The sequence below is a fragment of the Dipteris shenzhenensis genome, chromosome 3 (genome assembly GCF_047967505.1).
Source record: "Dipteris shenzhenensis isolate YYH24624 ecotype China chromosome 3, Dip_SZ_1.0, whole genome shotgun sequence".
Lineage (NCBI taxonomy): Eukaryota > Viridiplantae > Streptophyta > Polypodiopsida > Gleicheniales > Dipteridaceae > Dipteris > Dipteris shenzhenensis.
Genome location: NC_141598.1, coordinates 36,781,834 through 36,808,699, shown reverse-complemented (window position 1 = coordinate 36,808,699; position 26,866 = coordinate 36,781,834). Strand labels below are relative to the sequence as shown.

The window sequence follows — 26,866 nt, the reverse complement described above, 5'->3', positions numbered from 1 at the left end:
TGGAGATAAGTATCATTATAAGCAAATCGCATGTGCAAGTTAAACAATACATGGATCTTCATTGAGTTTGCAAATCCACATATAATGGCTCACATGTTTAAAATGCAAAGTGCACGATGAGGTTTTTTTCTTTTTGGTGTGGATAAAATGATGTTTTCTTGATAAATAGAGCAAATGTTCCATTTTTACTTCCTTAATTCTAATTCAACCAAAGCAAACCAAAGAGAGTTTTTGTATTTTACTCATTTAAAGTGTCACTCATATATGCATGAAAATATGATATTGCAACACATAACCCAAAATTTGAAGGTGGAAAAAATGCAAGTAAAAAATCCTTATGGTAATGATATCGTACATAGTACCGAAACTCATTATGTTATTTCTCTACCATTTGATAGGCCTCCATGGAAAAGAGCATCAATGCTCTTTTCCCTAAACACATGTATTGTTTTACTCTCAACATTTGCCCGTTTAACACATGGAATGAGTCTAAATTTGTTTCGTATTGGCATGAATTGCATAGGCATTCATTTGTGGCAATCTTGTTTACGGTTTTAGTTTACATTCAGCTCACACATAAATCAAATAACAAATCAAGCCTAAACACTCTTGTTGGAGCATGTATCTTGATGCTTATGAGCCAAATAATTATGATCATGTTCTTCTCAATATCATTCAATCATATTTCCTTTACATCATATAACCACCACAACAATTGTAACTAGGTTATATGCTATCATCCTATGCAACTTTAACATTGGCTAGTGCAACGCAACATCGAACGACATATTTTCATCAAAATAGTTTTTTGGACCTTAAAATTTTTCTTGAGACCTTGATCCAATTGAACATATGTTTGTACACATGAAAGCTCTCAATGTTGCAAAAACAAATGTCAATGAGTTGAAGAATCCCTTTGTGTGTAGTTATTGTACAAGTTAGTGCTTATCAAGCAACTATCTTCTAGTTGAATATTTTTTGTAGCTATAAGGTCAGAGATATTACCCATGTTTCCTTTCCATTAAATCATTGCCAAGATAATTGTAGCCAACTTGTAGGTGTGCCTAATAAAATGATGAAAATTATATATTCTAAAATCGAGTCAATCTTTGTAAAATGTCAATTGTTTCATAGTATATTCAAGATACATTTCAAATACTCTAGTACTCCACTTCATCTAGATGCCTCAAGTAAACTTCTCTATAATCTAATGTTTGAACAATGATTAGGGCTATTGAATTGTCACATATTAAGGAGATCATCGAATTCTAATACACTCGATCACCATATGACTCTTTTTCATTGCTTGCCTTTGTTTCATATAACATAAGAATTTTTGAGAGACTATTTTTTAATGTAGATATTTGAAAAAGCCTCAATTAATTGTTATAATTATTTTAAAACAGAAGGTAATATTTGCAAAAACCACTAGCTCTAGCTCCTTTCTTAACTCGAGGCAAGCTCAAGACCTAAGTGTAGAATATAATTGTTCTATTGTACTTCATAGTTTTGGCACATGGTATGTGTAAACGACTTTGTCATAGGCAATATGTTCAAAATGGATGGGCTATTCTCCTAGTTCATCTCAAATCTAACTTTTAGCCTATCAGCTTTTGGTGCAACTTTTCTCTTTGTGCTTCTAAAAAATTTGTGATCATGATAACCAATCCTAACATATATATAGAACTTCTAAGTTGTTGAGGTGAAAATGGACATTGGTTGCATTATTTATATACAAGTGCTTGGTACTAGGGGTAAATTTTATACTAGGGAGTTTGTGATACCATGTTGGATCTGGCAGAGCGTGACACGTGTTGCCAAGGGGAATGTCAACCAATGCAAGGGTCCCAATTCCCGCCCCAAGCTACGCATGTTCTCTCTCTCTCCCAAAAAGTCTTGGCAGGGATGAGAGAGACAGGTCCAAGTCTAACTTTATATGCAAGGCATCTAATCACCCCACATTGCTTATGGGATTGGAATACCACAACGCCATGTGTCAAATAGTGCCACAGTGAACCCCTTACTCTTTCTTTGCCATCAACCACACAAGCCACACAAAGGGCACCCAGGGGAGTTAGCCCATACCAACACCGCCCGTTGCTAAGCACCTTGAAAGGTGAGCTGACCAAACTGGATTCTTTGCCACGCTCTTTGTTCTTCCTTTTAGTGTCATCTTGCTTTTTAAAGTAAAACTTCTCGATCTGCATTGACTTATCACAATATAGCTTATCTTTAGCTTTCGGAGTTTTGCATGCATAGTCTCTTTTCTTCAACTCGAGTCTCCTATCAATCATCATCTAATAAGGTTGTAATCTCCTCTAAGCTCATGATTGCATTTACACTACGTATCTTAACCAATTTGTCATAAACAAGAGGAAGACTCACCTCAAACCCTAGATCTATATGCTAATGGAGAATGGACCTCATTCGATTTAGATGTTCGCTTAGGGTAACTCCTTCCTTGTAGACTAAAAAACTCTTAGAGTAAGACCTTTGAAATTTTTAATCGTGTACCAAAGATGTCTCCATCGTAACCCAATCGCCTCCCGTGTTGCTGCTCTCCAACCTGTAGCTTTCCAACCTCTCCATCTTTGATTCCTAAGCCCTGGCACCTGCAACCTGCTCTCCTCTCCATCCCTCCATCCTACACGCGAGTAGCTGCTCTCCATCCTCAACCTGCTAACAGCTCTCCATCCCTCCACTACCTCTCCTCTCTTACCTCTCCATCCTTCTTCTACCTCTCAGTCTCCTCCGACTCCTTCTACCTCTTCATCCTCTTTCACCTCCCCGTCCTTCTACCTCTCCATCCTTTCTCACCTCTCCATCCTCCCTCTCACCTCTCTACCCTCCCTGTCAAACTTCAGATTGTTGTAACTTCCCGTGTTGCTACTCTCCAACCTGTAGCTTTCCAACCTCTCCATCTTTGATTCCTGAGCCTTGGCACCCGCAACCTACACTTCTCTCTATCCCTCCATCCTACACTCTCCATCCTCAACCTGCTAACAGCTCTCCTTCCCTCCACTACCTCTCCTCTCTTACCTCTCCATCCTTCTTCTACCTCTCAATCTCCTCCGACTCCTTCTACCTCTTCATCCTCTTTCACCTCCCCATCCTTCTACCTCTCCATCCTCCCTCTCACCTCTCTACCCTCCCTGTCAAACTTCAGATTGTTGTAACTTCACACTTGTTAAAAGTTAGAACTTAGAACTTAGTTCATGACACATGTTGATTGTTGAAGCATCATTCATGGATAATAGATGATACTAGATAGATCAATCATCATAAGAATTTAGAATCATAAAAGCATGCATGATGCTTCAAGAGTATAGATGATTGTATTTACACTCTATTGATAATTGTATTATGTATAAAAAATAAATTTTTATACATAAATTGTACCATATTGCCATTTCTTCCGTTTTTGTTTTGGTGGGAGCCGAAAACTCCGTTTTTCCGATTATCGTTTCAGCTGGCAACTATGCTAGGCACACTAGCATGATTGAACAACTTTGAGCTACTTGCACAACCCTCTAGAAGATAGGAGTAAGGGCCATTGAAGAGAAAGCCCAAGCATTTTGCCGAGCCAACATGACAAAAGCAAAGAAAGTAAAGGCACTGTAGTAGGAGATGAAAAAGGTCAAGCATGTGAGGAAGCAAAACAAAGATAGGGTATAATTCACGACAACAAACCCACATAGGGTCAAAAAAGAAAATTTCAACATAAGAGCTTGAGTCCAGATCTTTGAAGCCCAGGTTGACCCACCCTCAAATTTTCATAGAGGCAATAGATCCCACTAGAGTGAAGCCCAAAAGAGATGAAGATCCTAAGTTAGATGCAGAAGGACATCCATCGGGATGACCCCACCAACCTCGATGATCAAGGCCACCCCCATTGAGAAGACATTTGCAAGTACAAGGCATAACCAAGAGGGGGAAAGGAACAAACAAAGGAGGCCAAAAAAGTCCAACTGTTGTTTCTTGGAGCAGTTGCAAATCAAGGAGTCAGGAGAACGTGAGTGAAGGTAGTCTATCTCACTAAGGTTGAGCTTGAAGAAATTGGCTAGGCCACAATGCCCATCACTCCAAGAACCCGATAGCAACCCTTGCTTGCAACATACCAATTTAGTCACAACAAAGTGCAAGGGGGGAGCTGGTATCACCAATCTCTCTCAACATTCCTTTGAACACTACGCAAGCTTAGAAAATAGATCTGAGTGCTAATTGCAAGGCGCAAAAGACCTGAAAATTGGTGACCAACCACACCAAACCATATTGCTGGACACAATCAAGGAGATCCCAAGTTTGTGACTGAGTACAATATCCTCATCTATTTAGAGGACACAATGGACCAGTACTACAAGAAAAGATTTTACAAGTCTGATCCCAGCTAAATATGCTGCATAAACTCAGGGTTACAGGTAGGCTCACTTGACCTACCACTAAAGACTTGCTATCAAGTGCTTCAAGGGAATGCTACATACAGAAAAATTGTTTTCAAAAAATAAACTGAATACATGAAAGAGCTCAAATCTTGTCTTCAGCACAGATACTCTGCTTATACATGCTTGGCCTTCACTCTCCCTAATGTTTAAAACAAGGAATGGACAAGATGTGAACATAAAGGCTTATAAGAGACCTAAACTAAAAACCATAGAGATACCTTGGTTAGTCTGTTTTTATGGTGACACCTGCAAGCCTGTCCACACGTGTTTTCAAGGAATCACGATATTCCCTTGCCACTTTATTATTTGGGTCAAAAAAAAGCGCCTGCTCGTATGCTTTCAATGCATTGGCGAGATCCTTCTTTTTTTGGTAAGCATTCCCCAAGTTGTTCCATGCTACAACGTAACCGGGTTGAAGCTTCACTGCTTTCTTGTATTCTTCTATTCCCTTATCAACTTTTTCATCACTTACAAAACAGAATCCAAGAGCATTGTGTACCTGAAAGTGCATTGCAAATGGATGAGCAATGTCCATACACAGTAGTTACACAAACAGATTCACGATAAATGGGGGAAAAAGCAAGCCTATCTGCCACAAATGCTACACAAGGCAAATAAAGTACAATGGAAGTGGACTTGATACTGTCAAAGTGACAAAAAATGACGACCTGAGCTAGATCTTGGGGATCCCCGTCCCACTTCTCAATTGCTTGCTGTAAATACTTAGTGGCTGGAACAAAGAACTTTTTGCGCAACATCACCGCCCCAAGTTCAAAATATTCCATAGGTAGTGCTTCACCAGTACGTACTCGCTCCTACATGATAACAAAGGGTGAAATTTTGTAATTCATACATAGGTAGTGCTTCACATGTACGTGCTCGCTCCTTCATAATTTCCAAACCTGAAGTGCCTAGTCAGTATCAAGAAACTTGGGGGATGTATTGCAGAAGGCTTTATTTGTCGCTAAGAACAAGAAAGTAAACCAACCCACTAGCCCAGTCCCCTCTACATTATTTATAATCGGCTTGATTACAAAGCTTACAGAACATTCCATCACAAAAAAATATGCTTGCAAAAAGGAGAAGAACCTAAAAGAGACAACCCAAAGGAGGAGGGAGAACAGGGTAGAAACTAGCCACTACTTATACGAACCTGCAAGTCTTTGGCTGCTGACTCAAGCTCTCTGCGAATAAGAATTTGCCGAACAACAAAGAAACTCCCCACTCCAATTAATCCCAGGAGAGCTGCAAGGTATAACAATTGAACACCAGATTCTATACCAGCACCTATCTCACCATATATCATATCTGATTGTCCACTTGTGTCTGCACGAGCAGCATTTGCAAAGCCCATGAACATAGGCAAACCGGTAAGTGTAGCCAGAAGAACATCCAAGGACAGTCTCTGTGCCTGCTCAATATCATGAAAGGCACTTCTCACCACCTCATTTTTTTCCGCTGCAAAGCTGCACAAATCCTGTGAGGAAAGGTAATATTCAAGCAATTCAAGTAAGGGACTTTAGATCCAAATCTGATATAAACTTTTTAACTAACCAAGATAAAGAGGCTACAGCAAGGAAATATATATCCAGATTGAGTAACTTTTAGAGAAATAATGTAAGAGTTTTATAGCAGAAACTAAACAGAATCAGAGATTACAGGAGATAATACACGCATGTCAATGGGAAATGTATGCCTAAAACTCGAACAAAAGCGCTTTAGGTTCAAAGCCCATGCAGCCCTCGTCAAATTTTACTTGAGAACTTCACGCATTTAGATATTACTCTGCAGTACGCCACGATTTTTACATGAAGACGCTTTTCGACGGTTACAAAATCAGTCCTTATGATTGCATTCATTAAGTACACCCAATGCCCCTGGGTAAGACTATACATGGGCTCATTTAGAAGGTCCTTGGGATGGAGTGAGCAGACCTGTGCCTAGTCTGGCTGAAGACCTGGGTTAGTGGACTCTTGTGGGAGGGACAGGAAAGTTGTAATCATGGACAGGGCATGGTGCTTGGCTAACCTCAGGCTTGGAGGGTGATCCTTTATACCAGATGAAGGGCTAGGAGGTGAGCTTGCCAGCTCCCCCTTGTTTGTACAAATCCCTCTTTGCTTCAGGTCGTGGATTTGACAAAATTTAAAGACGTGGATTCAACGGAATTACAACTTTTTTTTGGGCTTCTTGAAGGAAGCCAGCTGGCAAAGGTTGACCATGAATTGGTTCACAAGTCATGAACCACCTATGATCGTGGCTGTCATAACGATCATAGAAGCTTGAAGCAGTGCAAATTGAGCTTCAGCGAAATCGTGAGCTTCTGCTTCTGTTTGTGCTGAATTGTCAGGATGAACAGAGCTCGTTTGTATGGCTGAATTGCTAATTTGTGAGCTTGAACACTAGAACAGAAAGGTATATGTGGATAGATCAAGGAAGGAGTGACGATTCAGTAAAGTAGTCCATTAGTTCGCTGCTGTTCTGGTCTGTATTAGCGACCAGAAAGATTCTGGAAAGAAGGTGTAGATGCAAAGTTTGCATGCGCTTGAAATAGCATGCAGCACATGTTAGGCACCTTTGCACAACAAACGAGTTGTGCATCCAGTGCTGATTCGTTGAATGCAGGAGCATGCAAGCCTCTTTCTTGATTTGCAAGCATGTACTAAATCTGGTTTGATGTCATGCATAAAGTAAATCTGCATGCATGACTTGGTTTTAGGCACATGCAAGCCGTGCATGTGAAAGTACTAAAAATAAGTGATTCTTCGCTAGGTTGTGCCACCTATTTTGGGTGTATATGGAGAATGTACGAATCATGCATTACATGCGAGTGCATAAGGTCTGCATGCAGTTGCATGTAGGTGGCACTTTACTTTCAGTTTACCATAGCATGGAACCGATTCTAGACATGCGAGCTAAAGCAGTCCTTTCTTTTCGTGGCCATGCAAGGACAGCCAATGCAAGATCATTTTGGAGGCACGCATGCATTCTCTTAAGGCATGCACAGTCAGCTGCAAGTACTCTCAAGAGCATATGTGTGGGATGAATGCATGAGCAGTATCTTGGGCCAAGAATAGCCAGTTTTTGGCCAATAATAGCAAATTTTCATCACTCCTTTGCTGCTCATACACTTTCAGCCTCCCCAAAGTTTGCTCTTGCTCATCCATTTGGCTGTGCGCCTTGCTTGTCTACACCCTATTCTGCCTTCATCATCAGCCTCTCTTGCTCACAAGCAAGCATTACTTATCTGAGTGCTGCTTTTGCCTCTCTTGATTTTGTCATGACAAGAGAAATGATTATTTTGTATTAATAGACATTAAAACATTATTACATGATGCACCAATTTTATGGTGTGACATGTGGTTGTAATTATGATGGACACCGAATGATACTGTTGGCCGTGGATCATCTGAGTAGATAGGGCCCATCAGGCTGAAGCCACTGCTTCAGACAGCACCAAATTTGGAAATTGGACATGTAGCACTTATTTTATTAATAAAGATGTGCACCCATGTGTGGTCCTAGGGGTAATAGGAAAGGGAAGGGTGCATTAGAGTGCACTTAATGGTAGGTGCATGAGTCAGGCTAAGGGTAGGTCTAAATGGGAAGATGGACTTTGAATGATATTAAGGGGCATTCCTTCATTGTGATCATACGTGTCATTCTCTCTACCTGAATCCGCAATCTCTCTCACCTTGCATATAGGTCAAGCATAGGAAAGCACTCTCACGAGGGTGCTCTTCACAATTGGAGGGCCAATCAATGTTGAAATTTTGCATGCATTGCATCCATTTGCATTCTGAAAAGTTCTACTTCTTCACATTTGGTATCAGCGCTGTGACGATTTACTCCAAGGATGGAAGAGGATTAAGGGGGTCTACTTCCGAGAGTAGCGAGGCGATCGTGTACTGCTAGAAGCCACAAGTTGAAGCAAGGCCCACAGGCACGGACAGAAAGCGGCAAGCAATGTATGGATAGCAAGTAGCATGAAGCGTTAAGCATTTGAGGAATTTATTCCCTGACAAGCTTATTTGAAGAAAGAGAGAAGATCTGATCAGAAGAAAACGCTTCCAATTCCATCAGAGTAGAGGCGAAATTTTGAGGTTTCCAAGGAAGGCCTGTCTCTGGAAATTTCACTCTGTTTTTCTTGCTTTTTGGACAGGAAACTAGTGTCCTAATGGGGTGACTCCCCCCTTGTGTGAATGTACCCTTAAATCCCTTACACCGTGAAGTTTTAAAGGGACGCACCCATTCCCCCTATCGAAAAGTCGTATGGCAACAAGATTTTAAGGGGGTGATCTACCCACCAAGTACCCCTATAACGGTGTTGAGAATCACTCAAACTAGGCAGCCCAAAGTGAATGTACCGGTTTACAGAAAAAGCAGGCAAGGGCTCATTCCAGCCTTTTTGTTGACAAATCAAGGGCGAGTCGGATAAGTACCACCAACTCTATAACATTTGACTTTTTTGGTAAAATAACCTCTATTTGGGAATTACAGCAAGCCTTTTATTAGTAAACGGAAAAACTGGAAGAGGAAAGGAGGTATAATATGAACTTGTCCCATTTCCTCCATTGCTGGAAGGAGAGAGGGAAAGAACATCATCAACCTCCTCCTGAAGAGAACAAATTGAATGTTCGACCTAACCACTTTGAGAGACCTCACTAAACTGGCTGAAATAGCTGAAAGAAAGTTGAATCTTCGATAAACCCTTCAATAAAGGAAAGGGAAAGGCTCTTGTACATAATCAGATGAGTGCCATTTCCTTCCATGATTGATGAAGAAAAGAAGAGGCTGAATAAGGAAGGCAAATGTTCTGGATGTAAGAAACATAAGCCAGGGCATGCATGGCATAAATGTCCTATTCTCTTGGCTCACATTGCCTAGATAAATTCAGTCAAGGGGAAAGCTAAATCATCCAAGAAGAAGGGTCAAGCTTCTCCCTCCTCAGCCCAAAAATCTACCATGACTATCGAGCCACGAGTGAATGCTGTCCATTCAACCAACACTCCTTGGACCTCATAACCTTTTCAAGGTGTACGAGTTTGTGAATGGATAGAGACGAAAGTAGTTTCTCCTCCATGTAGAGCTCCTTATAGAATGAATAGGTAGAAATTGGAGAGTTAGAAAAATAGATTTATCGTCTATAGAAGAAAAGACTAATTTGACTAAGCAATTCTCCAATTTGAAAATCATCTATGGCAAATATTTAGCAACTTCAATGAACATTTGGATGAGAGAATCTTTTTGCTACTGACTGGTTTGTTGAGAATAAGTTACAGGTTATTGAGCAGGTTATTAACAAGAGATTTCAACGGCATGGTATTTAGAAGAGGGAATAAGAGTTGACGTTACTAGTCAACTAGCACTGAACAATGTCTTTCATGCGAGCACAAAGAGATATTGACACTTACGAAGAGATATTGACACTTGCAAAGAGATATTGAAGCCCCCATATGAGGAGAGCATGGGGGGGAACCTAGGCAGAAAAGATAAGGGAGGGGGCTGCCACATGGGCAGCACCTCACAGGGAAAGGACAGCCATAACCTAGGCAGAAAAGATAAGGGAGGGGCCTGCCACATGGGCAGCACGTCACAGGGAAAGGACAGCCATAAGGGGCTGCCACATGGGCAGCCCATGAGCTGTCATGTGGGCAGCACAGCAGCCTTTCAGAGGCACTTCAAGGGCTGTCTGTACGGGCTGGAACAGGCGCCGAATAGAGGCAGACAGGTGGCGCTGACATCAGCAAGGGTGTGCAGACTACAGGTGGCGCACAACTGTACAGAGCAGTACGGGGCTGGATGAGGCCTGTTGGAGCAGCAAAGAAGGCTGCCATGAGGCAGGGACCTGCCTTTATATAGGCTGGGCCCTTGCCTTGATTGGAAGGCTAAGGCCCTAGAAGAGTGGGCCCAAAAGGCCCCGGTTTGTGAGCCCTAATAGGGCTGAACCAGCCACAGACTGGTCGGCCAGTCTGGTCGGCTAGTTTGGTGCAGGCTGGTCAGTTTTTACCAGCCCCCTTGGGGGCCTATAAAAGGAGGGCCTCCAGCCCTCATTATTAATCACTTGGAGCAGCCCTCAGGACAGCAGACAGGAGCAGCAAAGGGGGAGCCTTAGACCTACATTCAGGAGAACAAGGTGACCTAGGAGAAGCTGCAGACTGAGCTAGAGTGGCTGCCCACCTAGGCTGGCTTCCGGACAGCAAGGTGGAAGGGATCTAGACAAAGAGTCTACATATGCTCGAGCTGGAGCACGCGGGTTCAGAGATCTAGAATTGTCAAGCTTATAGTAGGACCTTTTGGTATTGTATCCTGTCCTAGTTTCTGGATGGACGGAATATTTGTCTCTGAGCATTGTCTATTTACTGGCTTGCACATCTATGCACATAAGTTAAGAAGTTTGTGATTCCACACCCCACACGCACACTGTGTGAGCTCCTGGGCAATACTATCAGTCTTCCGCTGTGCGTACCCTCTGTTGGGTCATTTATAACATCCCCTTGAGCAAGTCTTAGTGCACGATCGGGAGCGGGAGCACAGGCTCCCCCCCCATGGCAAGAGGCACACCCAGGGCGAGGAGGGTAGTCGGAGGCGGGTAGGAAGGGAGCAGCAGAGGTGCAGCGGGAGGAGGTGTAGAGGCGGAGCAAAGCGGGAGCTGCAGGGGTGGAGCTGCAAGGCGGAGGGGCAGCCGGAGGTGGAGAGGCAGCCGGGCAATTGAGGCAGCGCAGGAGGGAGCTGAGGTGGCGCAGGAGGGAGGGGCTGAGGCGGCGCAGGAGGGAGGGAGGGTGGCGGAGAGCCTAGGCGGAGCGGTGGGGCGGAAGGGAGGTGTGGAGGAGCAGAGGGGCTAGCGGGAGAGGCTGAGCGGGGAGCTGAGGCAGAGAGAGCCTAGGCGGAGGGAGGCAGCGGGTAGCAGCGGCAGCAGCAGCGAGGGGAGGAGGAGCAGCGCGAGGGGAGGGAAGCAGCAGCAGCAAGGGGAGGAGGAGCAGCAGCAGCGAGGGGAGGAGCAGCACACAGAGAGAGAGAGAGAGAGAGAGAGAGAGAGAGAGAGAGAGAGAAGCATAAAGTTCAGAAAATATTACACAAAATAAGAACAAAAGGACAATCAACCTTGAAGCTCCCACTTTGTTTTTAAATCTGACATTCAATGTTCTTGAACATACAAAAAGCTTGGACCACTAATGAAGCTTGGTTTAGCTTAAGATCACAGTCGGGATTGAGGGAGTTCACAACAAAACATTTGAGGGCATTTTGTTCAAGTCAACCCTTAAACACATACTTAAGAGCTTCACTTCCATAAGCTAATCAAATGAAATTGCAACAGAATCATGAAGATAACAAATTGCGAATAGAGACAGCAAATTGCGATTGCACGGTGAATTGGAAAGACCTGCAGTAAGCAAATGGATACTAGCCTGAACCTGTTTCAAGCTGCATAACCTCTTTCTGTGAGCATATGCTTCCAGACTTTGGTCCGTTGCACAATCCTTCGCTTCTGTGTGCAACATAGACCTGGCGTAAATAGTCGAATACCCACAACCAATCAGTTATCAGGCAGTCAAGAGTTCAAATCTGTGTGAAGCACCTAACAGATCGCATATTTCCTAGATTATCACATATATCTAAATTAAACTACAAACTCATCTGTGGGAGGGATTCAAAGACTGCAATTTCTCACCTCATGATCCTGCGGAGGAACTAACAACCATGACATCAACACACCCACCAACTCTTCAGCGCAGAATGGTGGGAGTAGACCATTTCGATGAGAGCTCTTGCACTGAAGGTGGGCAAAACGCTCCCTTGTTGGCTGAGCTCTAGTGGTCCACCAAGTCTTGCTTTTCTTTGAGCAAAATCAGATGGCACACGAGACACCAGTTAGACTAGCTTGGCGAATAGTGATTCTATCTCATTTTGACGAAGGGCTAGGAATCATCGACCAAGAGATGCAAAGTTGAGCCCTTTAAGCAAGGCTTCATCCCTAGTTCAAAGCCTTGGAAGCTCCTCTTACAATAGGGTCTTCTTTGAAATATACCTAGGATGAGGGACAGTATCAACCTTTGCATAGATGAATCTTCATAAAAGCTCCCCTCACAGGATAGCTCCCCCTTGATAAGGAGCTTGATGAAGGTTTGGCAAACACATTGCGACTAGTCTTATCAAGGCTAATCCGCAAAGCAAAGAGGAGATAGAGCACTAACCACACGTCTGAACACAGAGCTCCAAGATGCGGAGGGTCACATACTTACTCACAAGATGCACATCAGTTAGGCACAGTGGGATAGTGGGCCGACTAGGTCACTGGGTCCATGGTCCACAACAATAGAAGGAGCATCTCAAGATGTTGGCACACATGAGACATTGACTAGATGGAGGCAACCATCTAGAGGCATGACGTGAGAGATGAGAGGATGAGGATACCACTGAGGTCCATTGGACGAGATAATTCCCCAAGACAAGAATTCCTCTTTTGAGTCCGTTTAATTTTTATGGCTTATAACTGTTCATGATGTCAAGATGCGGTGATCCTGTGCAACATGCCACATCGGTCTTCCAGTATAGATTCCCGCAAAGCCCTTCATCTCAAGTCCCCTACTCTTAGAACCTCTTTGGAATCACTAGAAATTGGATTCATTGTAGTCGCAGAGGACCAAGTGGTGGGGAGACTAAGGAAGCATTGGACCAATCCTAGACAGTTAGGGGAGGAGTATGCCAATGACGTCTATGGCAAAGGGTCATTCCTTAAAAGGGGTACAATGAGACCAAGAAGAGTGGTTTTGGCAATTCGCGAGGATAGCACAGATACACGACCTTACACTAGTAGACATCTCAATAGCCGCCTCCCTCTACATTACCCGGTTTTGGTCTTGGATGCGAGCTAGCTTTTGGCCACAGAAGATCTCCTACTTCTTTTGGTTGCATGGTAGTCTCCCCATTGCACAGCAAGTGACCTAGATATGATTGTGCGTTGTTTTTGGAGCTGTCCTTTAGCACATAGGATCTGCAGTGCTCACATAGGATTGTTGCGCAAGTGCGGCGCATCCATTGAGTGTTTACGTTGGGGATGGTAGCATAGCTAACAAAGGGAGAACATGTCTTCTTCTGACCAACTTGGTGGATGGGGAGACCATTATGAGCCAACGATATTCATAATGCTACCCCAACTCTCCATGCAATGCCCAAGATCTCTCCAAGGGTGGTGTATAGGAGGCAATCGTCAGTGTCACGGCCTGGAGCATTTAGGTAGTACTATGTAGTTTTGCAAAGGATTTTCTAACGGTCGAATCTACCATGTACTTGTTTCAGTAGCCTTTGTTGGCCTGTTTGGGTCTTGTGACGTGAATTTTATCTCAATCCTCATGGCCCCACTTCCAATGCGGGTTCCCTTCCAAATGTGCTCCCAAAATATCAAGCAAGTCATAGTCTACCAAGTTTGCTTGGTCTTCTTCAACTTGAACTCCCCTCAATCTCTTGAAAACTCCTACAGTGGACCAAGGGTCATTAACAATGTACAAGACTCCTCTAAATTCCTCATTGACGAAGTCTATTTGGAGATACCCTCTCTATGAGAACAATAATATCTACATGGGCTTCATCGCTCTTCTAGATGTACTGCTCTTGGAACATGCTGACCACTATCATCCTAGTGGATGGCTTGTAGAGCCAATATTCCTTTGACTCCATTAAAGATGCACATCTCATTGAGCTTAGTGATGTGCCCATCTTAAATATGCACAAAGCAATTCGAACCACAAACCTGTAGAGGGTTTTTCACATGATTAAGCTTTGTGTGGAATCTTTGGAAAATGCTAAGCCTTTTTAGCATTGAACTTGTGATCTCCACATGGATCTGTTCTTTTGCTCCATTACCCCTTCTCTCATGGGGTCTTAGCCATTGTTGTGTTAACGCTTAATCCCTCATAACCTGTAATATGGGTTTACGTCCATGCATGTGAACTCAACTTGTAACACGGAGAAATCCTAACTCACTCACTCTCTCTCCTGCCCACCACTACTTGAACTGATAGAATAATGCACTCAAGCCACAAGTGGAACTGTGGAGTGAGTGTGAGAGTCCAAGGGAAAAATGTAATTGGCCTCTGAAGAGGAAAAGAATAACTGAAACAATGTCTTGCCCAAAGGGATCAATACAAGTGTAAATGACAAGAAGGACTAAGTACTATATGGAGGGGATGAACCCTCACTACAAAAGAGGAATGGAAATACTGTATAGAGGGACCAAACCCTCACTGCTGAACTGAATACTGAAGGAGGGAAGGGACTGCTCTGCTGCAGAACCCCCGTCCAGACTGAACCGGGTCCTGAAGATGACCTGAAGAGGATGGCAGGAAGGAAGCTGCTCTGGTGCTCCTGTCCTGCCCTATTCCTGCAGCTATCTGTGGTGGTGAAGCCCCAAAGCTGGACTGAAGATGGGATGAATGAATGAGGGCCAAGGGCTGCCTTTTATAGGCCCCTTGGGCCCTAGAAAAGGCCGATCAAGTCAGGGGAAGAGCCCAACCAGATCCCTGCCCCTGCCTAACCGTAGCTAAACCAGCCTACAGCATGCTAGTTAACCCAATTTCACAATCTAGGCTAGCAGAAATGACAGCAGCTAGTAATAGATGGATTGGACAGCAAGAAAACATTAGAATCCATGTGCTTAATCATAAAAAGTGCCTGAAATCCTTGTGGAAACCACAGCTTGAGAGGGGCTGCACAAAGCAACAGGCTAGGAAGGGAATTCCTACTCTAGAAGTGGTAGTCCTAGTTCAGTTCAGTTCAGTTCAGTTAGACCAAGAGCAATAAGCTCAGCTGGAAATGAATGAGCATTAGATTGCATTTCCAAGAATCAATGCATGCGATAAGTACACGATACAGCAAGGCCCCCTTATATATGTATAAGCCTGGAAAAATTTACTACAATGTGTATGGGACAGCCATCCTAGGATGCCACGTGGCAAGTTTGGGCTTCCCTATAGAAGTGCAACTAGTAGACTAAACCAGAAATTAACTAATTGAATTTGACCTTTATCACAGTCCACCTTGCCCATAAGAAATTGCCATCAAATTTGCAAGGGATGACATACTTAGCAAGCAAAGCAACACTTATGTCGTCATCAGTGCCCAAGCATAAGCAGCCATACTGGGTTTCTAAAGACCCACGCAGTCTCTTGGGCAAACCCAATGCTTACTAAAATACGTCAAATAAATCAAAGAGAAAGAAAACAAGAAAAAAAGAAGAAAGGAAGAAGGTGACTAAGCAAAAATAAACAAGCAAATCAAGAAACAGCGTGCGTGTGTATGGTTCATGTACCACAGGGCGATGCAGGCTACCTTGGTTGGCACTAACATCTTCTATGGCATTAGCAGCTCAAGGTGATCAAAGACATTGGTATGCACGCACATGCGGGTGGTTTGAAAGATTGGGTTTCCATATAGACAGGCTGCCATCCTTCCAGTATAGCATTGACGCTCCATTTGTCCCGTTCCGGGGCAACGAATTCAACCCAATCATCCAGGAGGAACTCCTATAGCTACACACATTCAGGACCTAGCTAGCACAGGTAGAGCTCCCTATGAAGCTCAGTTTCTATCGGGACCACTGCTTGCACATTTCAGCGGAGGGTTTCATCATCCCACAAGGGTACACCCAGATCCACCTACCACATTGGACAGTTACATGTATCATCGCACTAACTCCGTATCGAGAGCGGGCGAGCATAGGGGATACCTAGGGAGAGTCATATCTGCACATTGTGTGAGTGCCATGAGGTGGAGTCAGAGGAGCACTTTTTCTTCCGCTGCCCAATCTACTATGAGATTCGTGGACAATAACATTGCCTTTTCAAAGACGGATTCCTCCTATACCCAGATCAGAGATGCCTAGCAGCTTTTATTCACAAGGCACTCTGGCATAGAGATCATCTCATGAGATCGGGGAGACAGGAGCAGGAGACCGTACCCGGCCCATCTTTCAAGCAAAGCAGGTTGGTATCCCAGCCACAGTTAGCAGGAGAGGCAAAGACCTTGATACCGAGACGCTGGCATACCCGATAGAGGACCAGACGCACAGGTCACACTCACTGACATCTCCTCTATTTCCAGACCTGGAGTGCACCCGACCAGGGTTACACTGGCACTCGTCAAACGTCGGGTAGCGGCCAGTAGGGCATGACAAATTACTCATCCAGATAACAAACAACGATCCATTACGGGCTTCTTGCCTACACTGCCTAGTCCACCGTTGGGTGTATCTTGACGTTCTGTATTCTTATTGTGTCGTATTGGATCACAGACATGATCATACAGGATCCATAGGACCTATGGACACTTTGGTCGGCTCCTTAGTGCCCATTCACCGCAAAGTATTGGTACAGCTCCACCACCACAGGATGTTGGTACAGATCTTCCATTAGAGTGCTCCTATTGGCATCGACCTCACGTCTACACAACCAGCACCTGTGATACTTCAATGGGCTCCGGTGACTGGTCTCAGTCCAACCTCCACCATTCCAAAGGCCGCTCCCTTGCACACCACAGACATTCCCATCTTGGTGGGTGACCCCATTGAGCCTTCTGCTCCTGTTCATGTTGGGACCTCCCTTGCTACTTCTCCTGCAGCTCCAGTGGCTATCGCTCAGGAGGCTGCCCAGTCTTTAGTCCCTCCAATGGTACTTGAGGCTTCCCCTTGCTTACCTCAAGTTCTTGCTCCAGATGCTGCCCCGATTGCAGCTCCAAATGCAGCTCCCTCTCCTATCTCTATTGCAGATCTTCGAGGTCAGGGTACTTACGAGAAGGCTCATCCCTCATTCGCTTCTTCCCATCTGGATAAAGGGAAGGGGGTTGAAACCTCTCGCTTATAAATTACTGCAAAAACACTCTCATAAGCACTATCTCTCTCTCCCTCTCTCTACAGACAGCTAGGGCGCAAGACAACATGTCGGTCTAGACCCCCCCGAAGGGTATTTTATTTCTTGAGAGAAAGTGAGTACACAGCTTGAGAGAAAGTGAGTACACAGTTCGGCATAGAGCTGCTCATACATAATTCCAAAACGTGAATCAATATTACATGAGCTCTTAGGCTCTCTTTCTTGGCAACAAGCCACTTGTAAGTTTCTACATTACTTTTCTAATTACATGCCACTAAGGGCAACTCTGGAGTTTTCGAAGAACTTGGTCATGCGAACCACCTCCTAGACTCTTGTTAGGCTCCATAGCGCTTGGGAAAATAACCCTTCTTAGTACCTGCAACAATTAATTAAAGCGCACCACCATGGCACCCATTATATCTATTCTCTAGTTGACCGGAGTCAACACTCTTGATTATAATTAAGGGGCTTTGACCAAGGGTCGAGGCGCCTTAATTATAGTCTCTCCAACCAAAGTTGGCACAACTCTCCAACCCAAGTTGGCACATCTTGGTTAACCGTAATTAACCTTCTTGGTATAAACCAAGTCTTCTTGACCGAGATCAGGCTTACTTGATCGAAGTCAAGTATCTTTGACCGTAGTCAATTCTTAGACCAATAGAAAAACTCTTTTGACCATAATTAACCCAAATGGAAAACTCTTTAATTATGATCAAATAAATGGTTAACTGTACTTTGACTTAGGATATTTCCATTGTGGTGACAGGGGTGGCACCTACTTTCTCGTTTCGACTGCAGGCATCTTACGTACCCCATCACTAAGCCTGAACTTCAAGAATTCCTTTTTCCGCCTTAGCAGATCTTGCCGACATTTTGGATGAGGACTTCATCTCCTCCACCTTCGATGACGCAGTGGTTGGCATCTCTTTTGAGGGTGACTCCTTCTTCAGGTGGAAGGGTTCTTTCACTCGTGGATTTTCCTCCACTTTCTTCTCTCCCTCACTCCTCAGGTAGGAGGTCTTCCCTCGTTGAGGGGATTATTTCCATCACTAGGTCGGGTAAGGCATTCCATGCTACTTTTTCTCATTGATGAGCATTGTTAGTTGGAACAAACAGGGCCTCGGTGGTATACCCCATCGTTGCTGCAGGCAGCTTATCCGTACCCAACTCCATTCACGTGTTACACATGGCTTCATTGATATTCTTTTCCTTCAAGAACACAAGCTGAATGTCAGAGATTGTACCAAGTCCAGCAAATTGCTTTTAGGTCACACATTTTGGTCACTTGCCCTTGGTACTAGGGGAGGGACATGAATTTCAATGTCAGATTCCGTTCTTCCCCTAGTGGTTGGTCATGGTATCACTATCCCTTCCAAAGCTCAATGGATCATTCTTTTGACTAGGGAACAAAAGATTGGTTTTCTAAACCTTTACACCCCTAACAACCAAGGGGCCCATGCCCTATAAGAGGAACTTCTTTCTTGCACCCCCATTGCAGATTCTTGGGTCATTGGGTGTGACTTCAACATGATGGAGTTGCCCTTTGATAAGAAAGGGAGTAGAGAAGAAGGTGTTCATTCCTTCGAGAGAGCGGCTTGTGGGATGCCTTCTTATTTCAGTACAGTAGCAAAGATGTTTGGTTAGATGATGCTTTTCACACTCCGTCACAGTCTCTCCAATTTTCATGGTCGAACAAGAGACCTTAGATGCCCATTCATGCACACATTGACAGATTTTATGTTGATGATTGGGCTTTAGATAGAAGTGGTTCTATTTTGCATTGCTCCTGGGATTTCTACTTCAAACCACTTTCTAGTGGTGTTGATGATTTCTGAGCCCCATAGGAGAGGTCGCTCTGTCAGTCTTAGGATTCCAGATGCCTTGTATGCAGAGGAGGATCACACTGAGGCAGCCTTACAAATTTGGATTTTCCATATGCAGGGTACAGCGTCATCCCCTTCTCTTGTGGCAGCAGCTTTATCTGACATTAGTAATTTCTATCATTCCTTCGCTAATGCCAAGAAGCAAGAGATACTCAGACAGGAACTTCACCTTCTCCAACAGTTGGCAACCCTTCAAAGAGGAGTAGAAACGGCCTACAAATGCTTGGATTCAAGAGCACCTTGCTACAGCAAGGGCTCTTCAGCAGTCATTGCTAGATCAAAGAGCGGAGTATGCCTTTCATACATGAGAGTCCTTTTGAATTCAGATGGGTGGTAGAGTCGACAAGCACTTTTTCGTAGATCATGGCACGAGACATAGCAGAGAGTTTGTCACTCAGCTCATTGACTCAAACGAGGTTTTGTAGACTGATCCTGATGCCGTCATGCGCATAGACACTAATTTTTATGACTCACTTCTTGCAGCAAATCCTGACACACCAGTCAGAGAGTGCAAATATGGCAGCATATTCCACTATTGGTGAAAGAGGAAATGAGGTTCTTGCTGGATGCGCCTTTCACCAATATGGAACTAACACTTCTTTACTTGTTCTTCATAAGGGCAAGTGCCCTGGTTTAGATGGGTTGTCCCCAGTATGCTTCATTGTCCATCGGGATGAGATTGGGGATCATATTGCCTCGGCCTTGCAGGTGGTTTGGGACTCCAGTACTATGACTGGATCACTTACAGAGGAAGTTACAAAGATCACAGTGGAGACCTATTACTCTTTTGAGCACTTGTATAAAATTCTTGTAAAGGGAATCAGCTTGCAATTGCAGTGCCATCTTTCGGACCTCATCCATGACACGCAGACAGGTTTGTGCATGGAAGTAGCATATTTTATAATATCTTCTCTTTTTGGGTATCCATTCTACTTCTGGATTTCAAGAAAGCTTATGACAAAGTGGATTGGGATTTCCTAGAGGGCACCCTTCACCATTTTGAAATTTCTCATGCTTGGATTAGAGGGGTTTCCTCCTTGTACAAATCAGCCCCAGGTACCTATTAGAGAGTTCAGGAGAGAGAGATTTCAGATTTTCATATCATCCGTCAAGGATGCCCTCTCGCCCGTTTTCTCTCTCTTTGTGGCTGAAGCTATGAGCATCTTTCTCAGATCGCAAGCTGATATTTTGGGCTGAAGCTTCCGCTGAGGAATAATGAGAAACTCAAAGATTATGAGTTGGCAGATGACACTGTTGTTTTTTTGGATACCTCTCCTCAGACGATCATTTCTTTCAAGGCAGCCTTGGATTTGTTTTGTATTGCAGCTGGTGCACACATCAATTGGAGCTTGGAGAAGCTTCAGAAGTACTCTTCAGAGAATCCCCCCAGTCTCCTTGGAAGAGATTAACCAGTGTACCGAAGGGGTAAAGGAGAAGGGGGAAATAGGAGAGCATAAGGGAGAAAGAGATAGGGGGAGAAGAGAGCAGAAGGGGTAGAAGAGAGAGAGGAGAGAAATGAGGTATGCAGGAGAGAGAGAGAGAGAGAGAGAGAGAGAGGCGGGAGGAGAGAGGGTGTGAGAGAGAGTAGGCAGCAGGTAGCAGGGAGAAGGGAGAGTACACAGGATTAGATGTCACATCAAAATGTGTACAATTAGGGGTCGATGGGAACTTTTATAGTGCCTCCACATTTCCCACCTAAAAGGCCTCTAAAGGGCCTCTAGAATAGTATTACGATCACTCTCTTTAACTCGCTTCACATCATCAGTTTAACAATCAATCACGGGGCGGGCACTCGAATTTTTCCTCCTAGCCAACCTCGGTGGTAGCAAAACTACAGAATAGTCAATAACGTGAAGGCTCAAGCTTGCCAATTCCACCAAGCCCCGAAATTCCCTAGATGGATCTAGTATGCCACATGTCTACATTAGAGGGTATCTCCTAAATGCATCATTTACCCCTCTCTTGGGATATCATTGAAATCATTTGCCCCTTGGCACATTTAATGCATTTATACCCCTTAGCCTTAGATCCACCTAGTCTTGTGCCATGTCACCCTCACCAAGGACCTTGACCTTGATTCCTTTTTTGATCATTTACGTGAAGCCCAAACAAATATAATACAAACATTGATCCTTTAAAGGAAAATGTCGACTGACCCTTCCGAGGTCATGTTGCCTCAACTTAAGCGTAACACATTCCTTCCCTCTTCAGGCATCAGCGTCCTCAATGATAAAGTCTGGTAACACTCTCCGTAACTGGTATACGGATTCCCAGGTAGCTTCTGATAGAGGTAAACCATGCCATGCAACCAACACCGTGGGTACCTTCCAATTGCGTACTTGCATTGTTCCTCGGTCCATGATTCTTGTTGGTTTGCGTCCTACATTATCCTCTATCTCCTGAAACAAAACAACACCCTCGATTAGTGAGTCACCTGTATGCAAAAATTTCTTTAAACGAGAAACATGAAACATTGGGTGCACCTTACAACCCTGTGGTAATTCTAATTTATAGGCTACCTTGCCTATTCTTTTTAGAATTAACCACGGCCCACAATATCGGGGTGATAACTTAGCACACTCTCCTGCAGTCAAAGACTTAGAGTGCGAAGGAACTCTGAGAAAAACTTTTTCTCCTTCGTTAAATTCTCTAACGGATCTTCTCCTTCCTTAAATTCTCTAACGGCAATATTAAAACAATGAAATCTTTTTTGTGAGAATCGTTGGAGGAGCTCCCATCTGCAGCTGCCCGCCACCGCCCGTCGCCATCACCCAGCCCCGTGGCAGCGCCTTGCTCCCATGGCCGCGCCCAGCTCCCTTTGCAACGCCCTGCTGCCTTGGCCGCGCAGGCTCCCTTGGCAGCGCCCTGCTCAGGTCGCCCCCCCTTCAGCCCGTCTGGCCGCGCGTCACGCCCCTCCCTTCAGCCTGCTGTCTGGCCGCGCCCTGCTGGTTGCGCTCCTTTGCCCTTCAGGTCGCCCCTTCAGGCCACCATCTAGGCCACCTTTCAGGCCCCTCCCTTGCTGTTGCTCGCCCCTCCCTTGCGTTTCAGGCTGGGTTGCTTCAGGGCCCTCTCCAGGGCTGTTCTGCTCGTGTTCCGGGGAGCTGATTTCCTGGACTGTTTCCAGGCATTGGCGGAGCTTTCTGCTTCAGCATTGAGCAGCCTGTTTTTCATCCCACGCAGATTGAAGTTCGGGGCATTCATTATTCAGGTTTTTGGGGATTTACTTGTGGTTGGTTGCGAGTTCTTGGTGGGTATTTTCAGCAGAGGTAGCTCCTCCCCTCAGGACAGCGCAAGTTGAGACAATGGAGGACACTAATGCCACTCCTGTCGCCGAACCTGAGGAGATTGAAGTCACAGTTTCTTTTCCTCCCGACATTGTGCAGATGATTGAGGTAGCAAAGGAGGGTTTTCGTTTGACGCACATCATTGGCTTTCTACCTGGTAGAGGCCAACAGTTACGTGATTGGGTGTACACCAGCATGGCCTCATTGGGTGTCTCAGTTACGGTTTTTGGATTGCTTGGCAGAGGGTACTTTTCTTTTGGCCTTCAGTCTGCAAAGCAGGCTCAGAGAGTACTTATGAGCTCACCGATTCAGTTTCAGAGCAGAGTCATCCATTTGTGGCCTTGGCGGAAGCACTTCAGTTCTACTTCCCCGGGACCGCGCCAGGTCTCTTTTTGGATGCTTTTCCCTGGACTTCCTGATGAGGTCAGCTCTTGTCACAGAGCTGTGGAGCATATGGCTAGTGTGGCAGGTACAATCATCCCATCAGGTGCTAGACTTTCCTATGCTCAGTCACTTGCTGGTATAGGTGTTACGAGGGTCAGACTCACTTCAGAGTTCCCCCCTCCTCGACCTTTGCCTACTTTGATTTCGTACTAGACAGGAGATGGGGTCCAGATGCAGCAGAGGGTTTTGTATGAGGGTCTTCCTGATCAGTGTCTTTTTTGTCGAAAGAGAGGTCACTTTATTAGGGATTGCCCCAGTCATCGGCCTCGATCAGAGACTCCGGATCCACCTCATCCTACGAGTGACCCAGAACCTACAGCTCAGCCTCCAGGGGTCTCTGAGCCTGCTTCGACTCATTCAGCAGAGCGAGAGGAGACTCCTCCAAAGGAGCCTCCAGTGGACTCAGAGGACTTGGAGGTGCCTTCAGCGGAACAGCTTTCACGGAGAGCTCGGAGGAGACGGAGACAGAGGGAGAGTCAGCAGTACGAGCAACCCCAAGTACGAGCTCACAGATGGCAGAGAGTTGAGACACATGTGTAGGAGACCCCGAAAAGGGAAGTATCGCAGGCACGTCTTGACACTATGCAGGAGATGGTAGCTCAGGGAGTCGAGACACACGTGCAGGAGACCCCGGAAATGGGAAATGCGGAGGACCATCCGCAGGCAGGTCTTCACACTGTGCAGGAGACAGTAGCTCAGGATTTGATGACTCTTGATACTACTACCCCGGAGGTTCAAATTTTGGTTACTGAGACAGTTATCTAGCAGGAGACTGCTCAGGCTGCAGTTACGGTGATGGATGCCTCTTCCCAGCAGTCCATTGAGAGAGTGGTATTTCACGACACAGGTAAAAGTCAGAGCCCGTCCCAAGATCTCATGCGCCTGTATGAGGTTCCCTCGAGACCTCTTTCTCTTCCCCGTCGCACAGTACCTTCCTCTGTTGCTATGCGGAGTGTCCTTTTAGACACCCCTCCCAGTACAGCCTCGTCCTCGCAGCTTTTCACTCCTGGTTTATCCAGATCTTTTGCGAGTGCGGTCACAGATTTCGCTCAATACCCAGACAGGCATGAGGGTTGGGAGATCCTAGCAGATGAGATCGAGCGAGATTATCAGTCACTCATGCTTACAGGCACCTCGTCACAGATTCTTCCTCTCCCTCTCACCTATTCCAGGAGCGGAGTTACGACGGCTCAGCCCTTTTCAGCTCTTCTGACTGCTAGACCTGACCCCAGGATGGTTGACAGAGATTTGCCCATTGAGTTTTGGCCCTTTTTGGCTCGAGGGGTTTCCACAGACTCCCTCACTCAATTGGAACTTCTCCCGGTATTTTGTCGACGGTCAGAGGAGGTAGAGGAGTACTTGGGATCTGTTACTCTCTCCAGAGAGGGGCACATTCTTCGTTTTTCCACAGGCAGCTTTCGATCTCGAGGGAGCGAAAGCTGGTCAGCTGAGTTACTTGACAGCGAGATTGCTAGACAGCTCATGAGCATGACTCAGTTTTCTTCGGTTCACCGTATTGTCGGCTCGCAGATTCATTCTTGCCCTAGGACTCTTCGACCTGGCTTCGGTGGCAGGGCCTTTCTGTTTCTGTTCTTTGAGGTTCAGGGAGACTTTGATTTGCCCAGGAGTGCTGGTTGGTTTGACTTTCAGCTCCTCAGTTTGCGCCAGAGTACTATTCCCTTGGATGGAGCCATTTTACATGAGTTGGGGCAGATTTGGAGTTTGATTAGAGACCGACTTTGGATTGCGCCGTCAGAGAGAGTGATTTGTGCCGCTGCCACTGGCACCCCCTCACTTCCATCCGATGTCTAGGTTGTCCTTCATTTCTTGGAATGTGAGAGGACTGAACGGCCGCAGATTTACCTCGGATGCAGATGGTCGTAGATCGGGAGTCCCTAGATTGCAGTTGCTTAGGGACTCCCTTCGGTTTATTTCCTCAGGGTCCCCTCCAGACATTGTGCTTATCCAGGAGCAGAAGCTCTCCCAAGACAGGATTGACAGATGCAGATCCTTACTCAGAGGATAGAGCCGGACATATTGGAGCCCAGCGGATGGCACGAGGGGGGGGAGTTTGCCTACTTTGATTTTGTACTAGACAGGAGATGGGGTCCAGATGAAGCAAAGGGTTTTGTATGAGGGTCTTCCTGATCAGTGTCTTTTCTGTCGGAAGAGAGGTCACTTTATTAGGGATTGCACCAGTCATCGGCCTCGATCAGAGACTCCGGATCCACCTCATCCTACGAGTGACCCAGAACCTACAGCTCAGCCTCCAGGGGTCTCTGAGCCTGCTTCGACTCATTCAGCAGAGCGAGAGGAGACTCCTCCAGGGGAGCCTCCAATGGACTCAGAGGACTTGGAGGCGCCTCCAGCGGAACAGCTTCACGGAGAGCTCGAAGGAGACGGAGACAGAGGGAGAGTCAGCAGTACGAGCAACCCCAAGTACGAGCCTCCTCGACCTTTGCCTACTTTGATTTCGTACTAGACAGGAGATGGGGTCCAGATGCAGCAGAGGGTTTTGTATGAGGGTCTTCCTGATCAGTGTCTTTTCTATCGGAACAGAGGTCACTTTATTAGGGATTGCCCCAGTCATCGGCCTCGATCAGAGACTCCGGATCCACCTCATCCTACGAGTGACCCAGAACCTACAGCTCAGCCTCCAGGGGTCTCTGAGCCTGCTTCGACTCATTCAGCAGAGCGAGAGGAGACTCCTCCAGGGGAGCCTCCAGTGGACTCAGAGGACTTGGAGGTGCCTCCAGCGGAACAGCTTTCACGGAGAGCTCGGAGGAGACAGAGACAAAGGGAGAGTCAGCAGTACGAGCAACCCCAAGTACGAGCTCACAGATGGCAAAGAGTTGAGACACATGTGCAGGAGAGCCCAGAAAGGGGAGTATCGCAGGCACGTCTTGACACTATGCAAGAGATGGTAGCTGAAGGGAAGGAAAGAGGGAGAAGAGCAACAGGGAGAAGGTGAGAGAGAGAGAAGACTTCAAATGTGTGAAGTGATGAGCCACACCACAAACTCATAGGTTTTATTAAGATTAGGTTTTTTCCCCCTATGACTGTCTTAAGACAATCATAGGTGTCATATCTTTAATAAAGGGGTGGCAATGTGCCTTTACCCCAACAACCTCCCACCTAAAGGCCAATATGCCTAAAGGGGAGAAAAGAATAAAAATTACAGCAATATACAGTTACTGTATACAAGACCATAAAATAAGAGTGGTCTCATCCTAATCCCATGATGTGGCGGCAATGTGCAAACCGCTCTGTAGGCAAGCTCTTAGTGAGCAAATCTGCAGGATTATCATCAGTATGCACCTTCACAAGCTCAAGTCGCTTGTCTTCCAGTACCTCCCTGATGAAATGATATTTCACTTCTATGTGCTTGGTCTTCTGATGAAAGACCGGATTTTTTGCCAACATGATAGCACTCTGACTATCACAATGCAAAACTGGCATATCTCCTGTAATGCCCAAGTCTCCCACCAATCGAGTAAGCCATATTGCTTCCTTGCAAGCCTCAGTGGCTGCAACATATTCAGCTTCAGTAGTTGATAGTGCAACGCATTTCTGCAACCGAGACACCCATGATATAGCACCTCCTGCAAATGTGAAAATATAATTGGTAGTAGACTTTCGGTTATCTGCATTCCCTGCATAGTCTGAATCTGTAAAACCATGCACCAATGCATCCTGCCTACCATAGCATATGCACAAGTCTTTGGTACCCTTGAGATACCTCAAGATACCTTTCACTGCTTCCCAGTGCCGCTTGCTTGGATTTGCCATATACCTGCTGATGACTCCCACCGCAAAAGCAATATCCGGACGAGTGGCAACCATGGCATACATCAAAGAACCAACTGCAGATGCATACGGAACTTTGGCCATTTCAGCCTTATCATCATCTGATCTGGGGCTGTCCTTACTGCTGAGTTTTAAATGTGGAGGCA

At 45.5% G+C, this 26,866-nt stretch overlaps 1 protein-coding gene across 11 annotated transcripts in view; it reads right to left on the bottom strand.

Annotated features, from left to right (window-relative positions):
* Positions 1-4,330: 4,330 nt before the first annotated feature.
* The window catches only part of LOC147903728 (Tetratricopeptide repeat (TPR)-like superfamily protein), a 43,707-nt gene continuing 21,171 nt past the window's right edge, over positions 4,331-26,866 (bottom strand). For 2 of the 11 annotated variants that reach the window (XM_087400834.1, XM_087400909.1), the window contains exons 2-5: positions 11,825-11,945; positions 5,596-5,919; positions 5,111-5,257; positions 4,332-4,941 (exon numbers count right to left, since the gene is read on the bottom strand). In XM_087400834.1, the coding sequence (XP_087256960.1) occupies positions 4,666-4,941; positions 5,111-5,257; positions 5,596-5,919; positions 11,825-11,945 (868 nt within the window). In that variant the 3' untranslated portion in view covers positions 4,332-4,665. Of the gene's footprint in view, positions 4,942-5,110; positions 5,258-5,595; positions 5,920-11,823; positions 11,946-26,866 lie in introns of all 11 variants that reach the window. The other 9 variants (XM_087400843.1, XM_087400884.1, XM_087400892.1 and 6 more) reach the window with 9 other exon arrangements.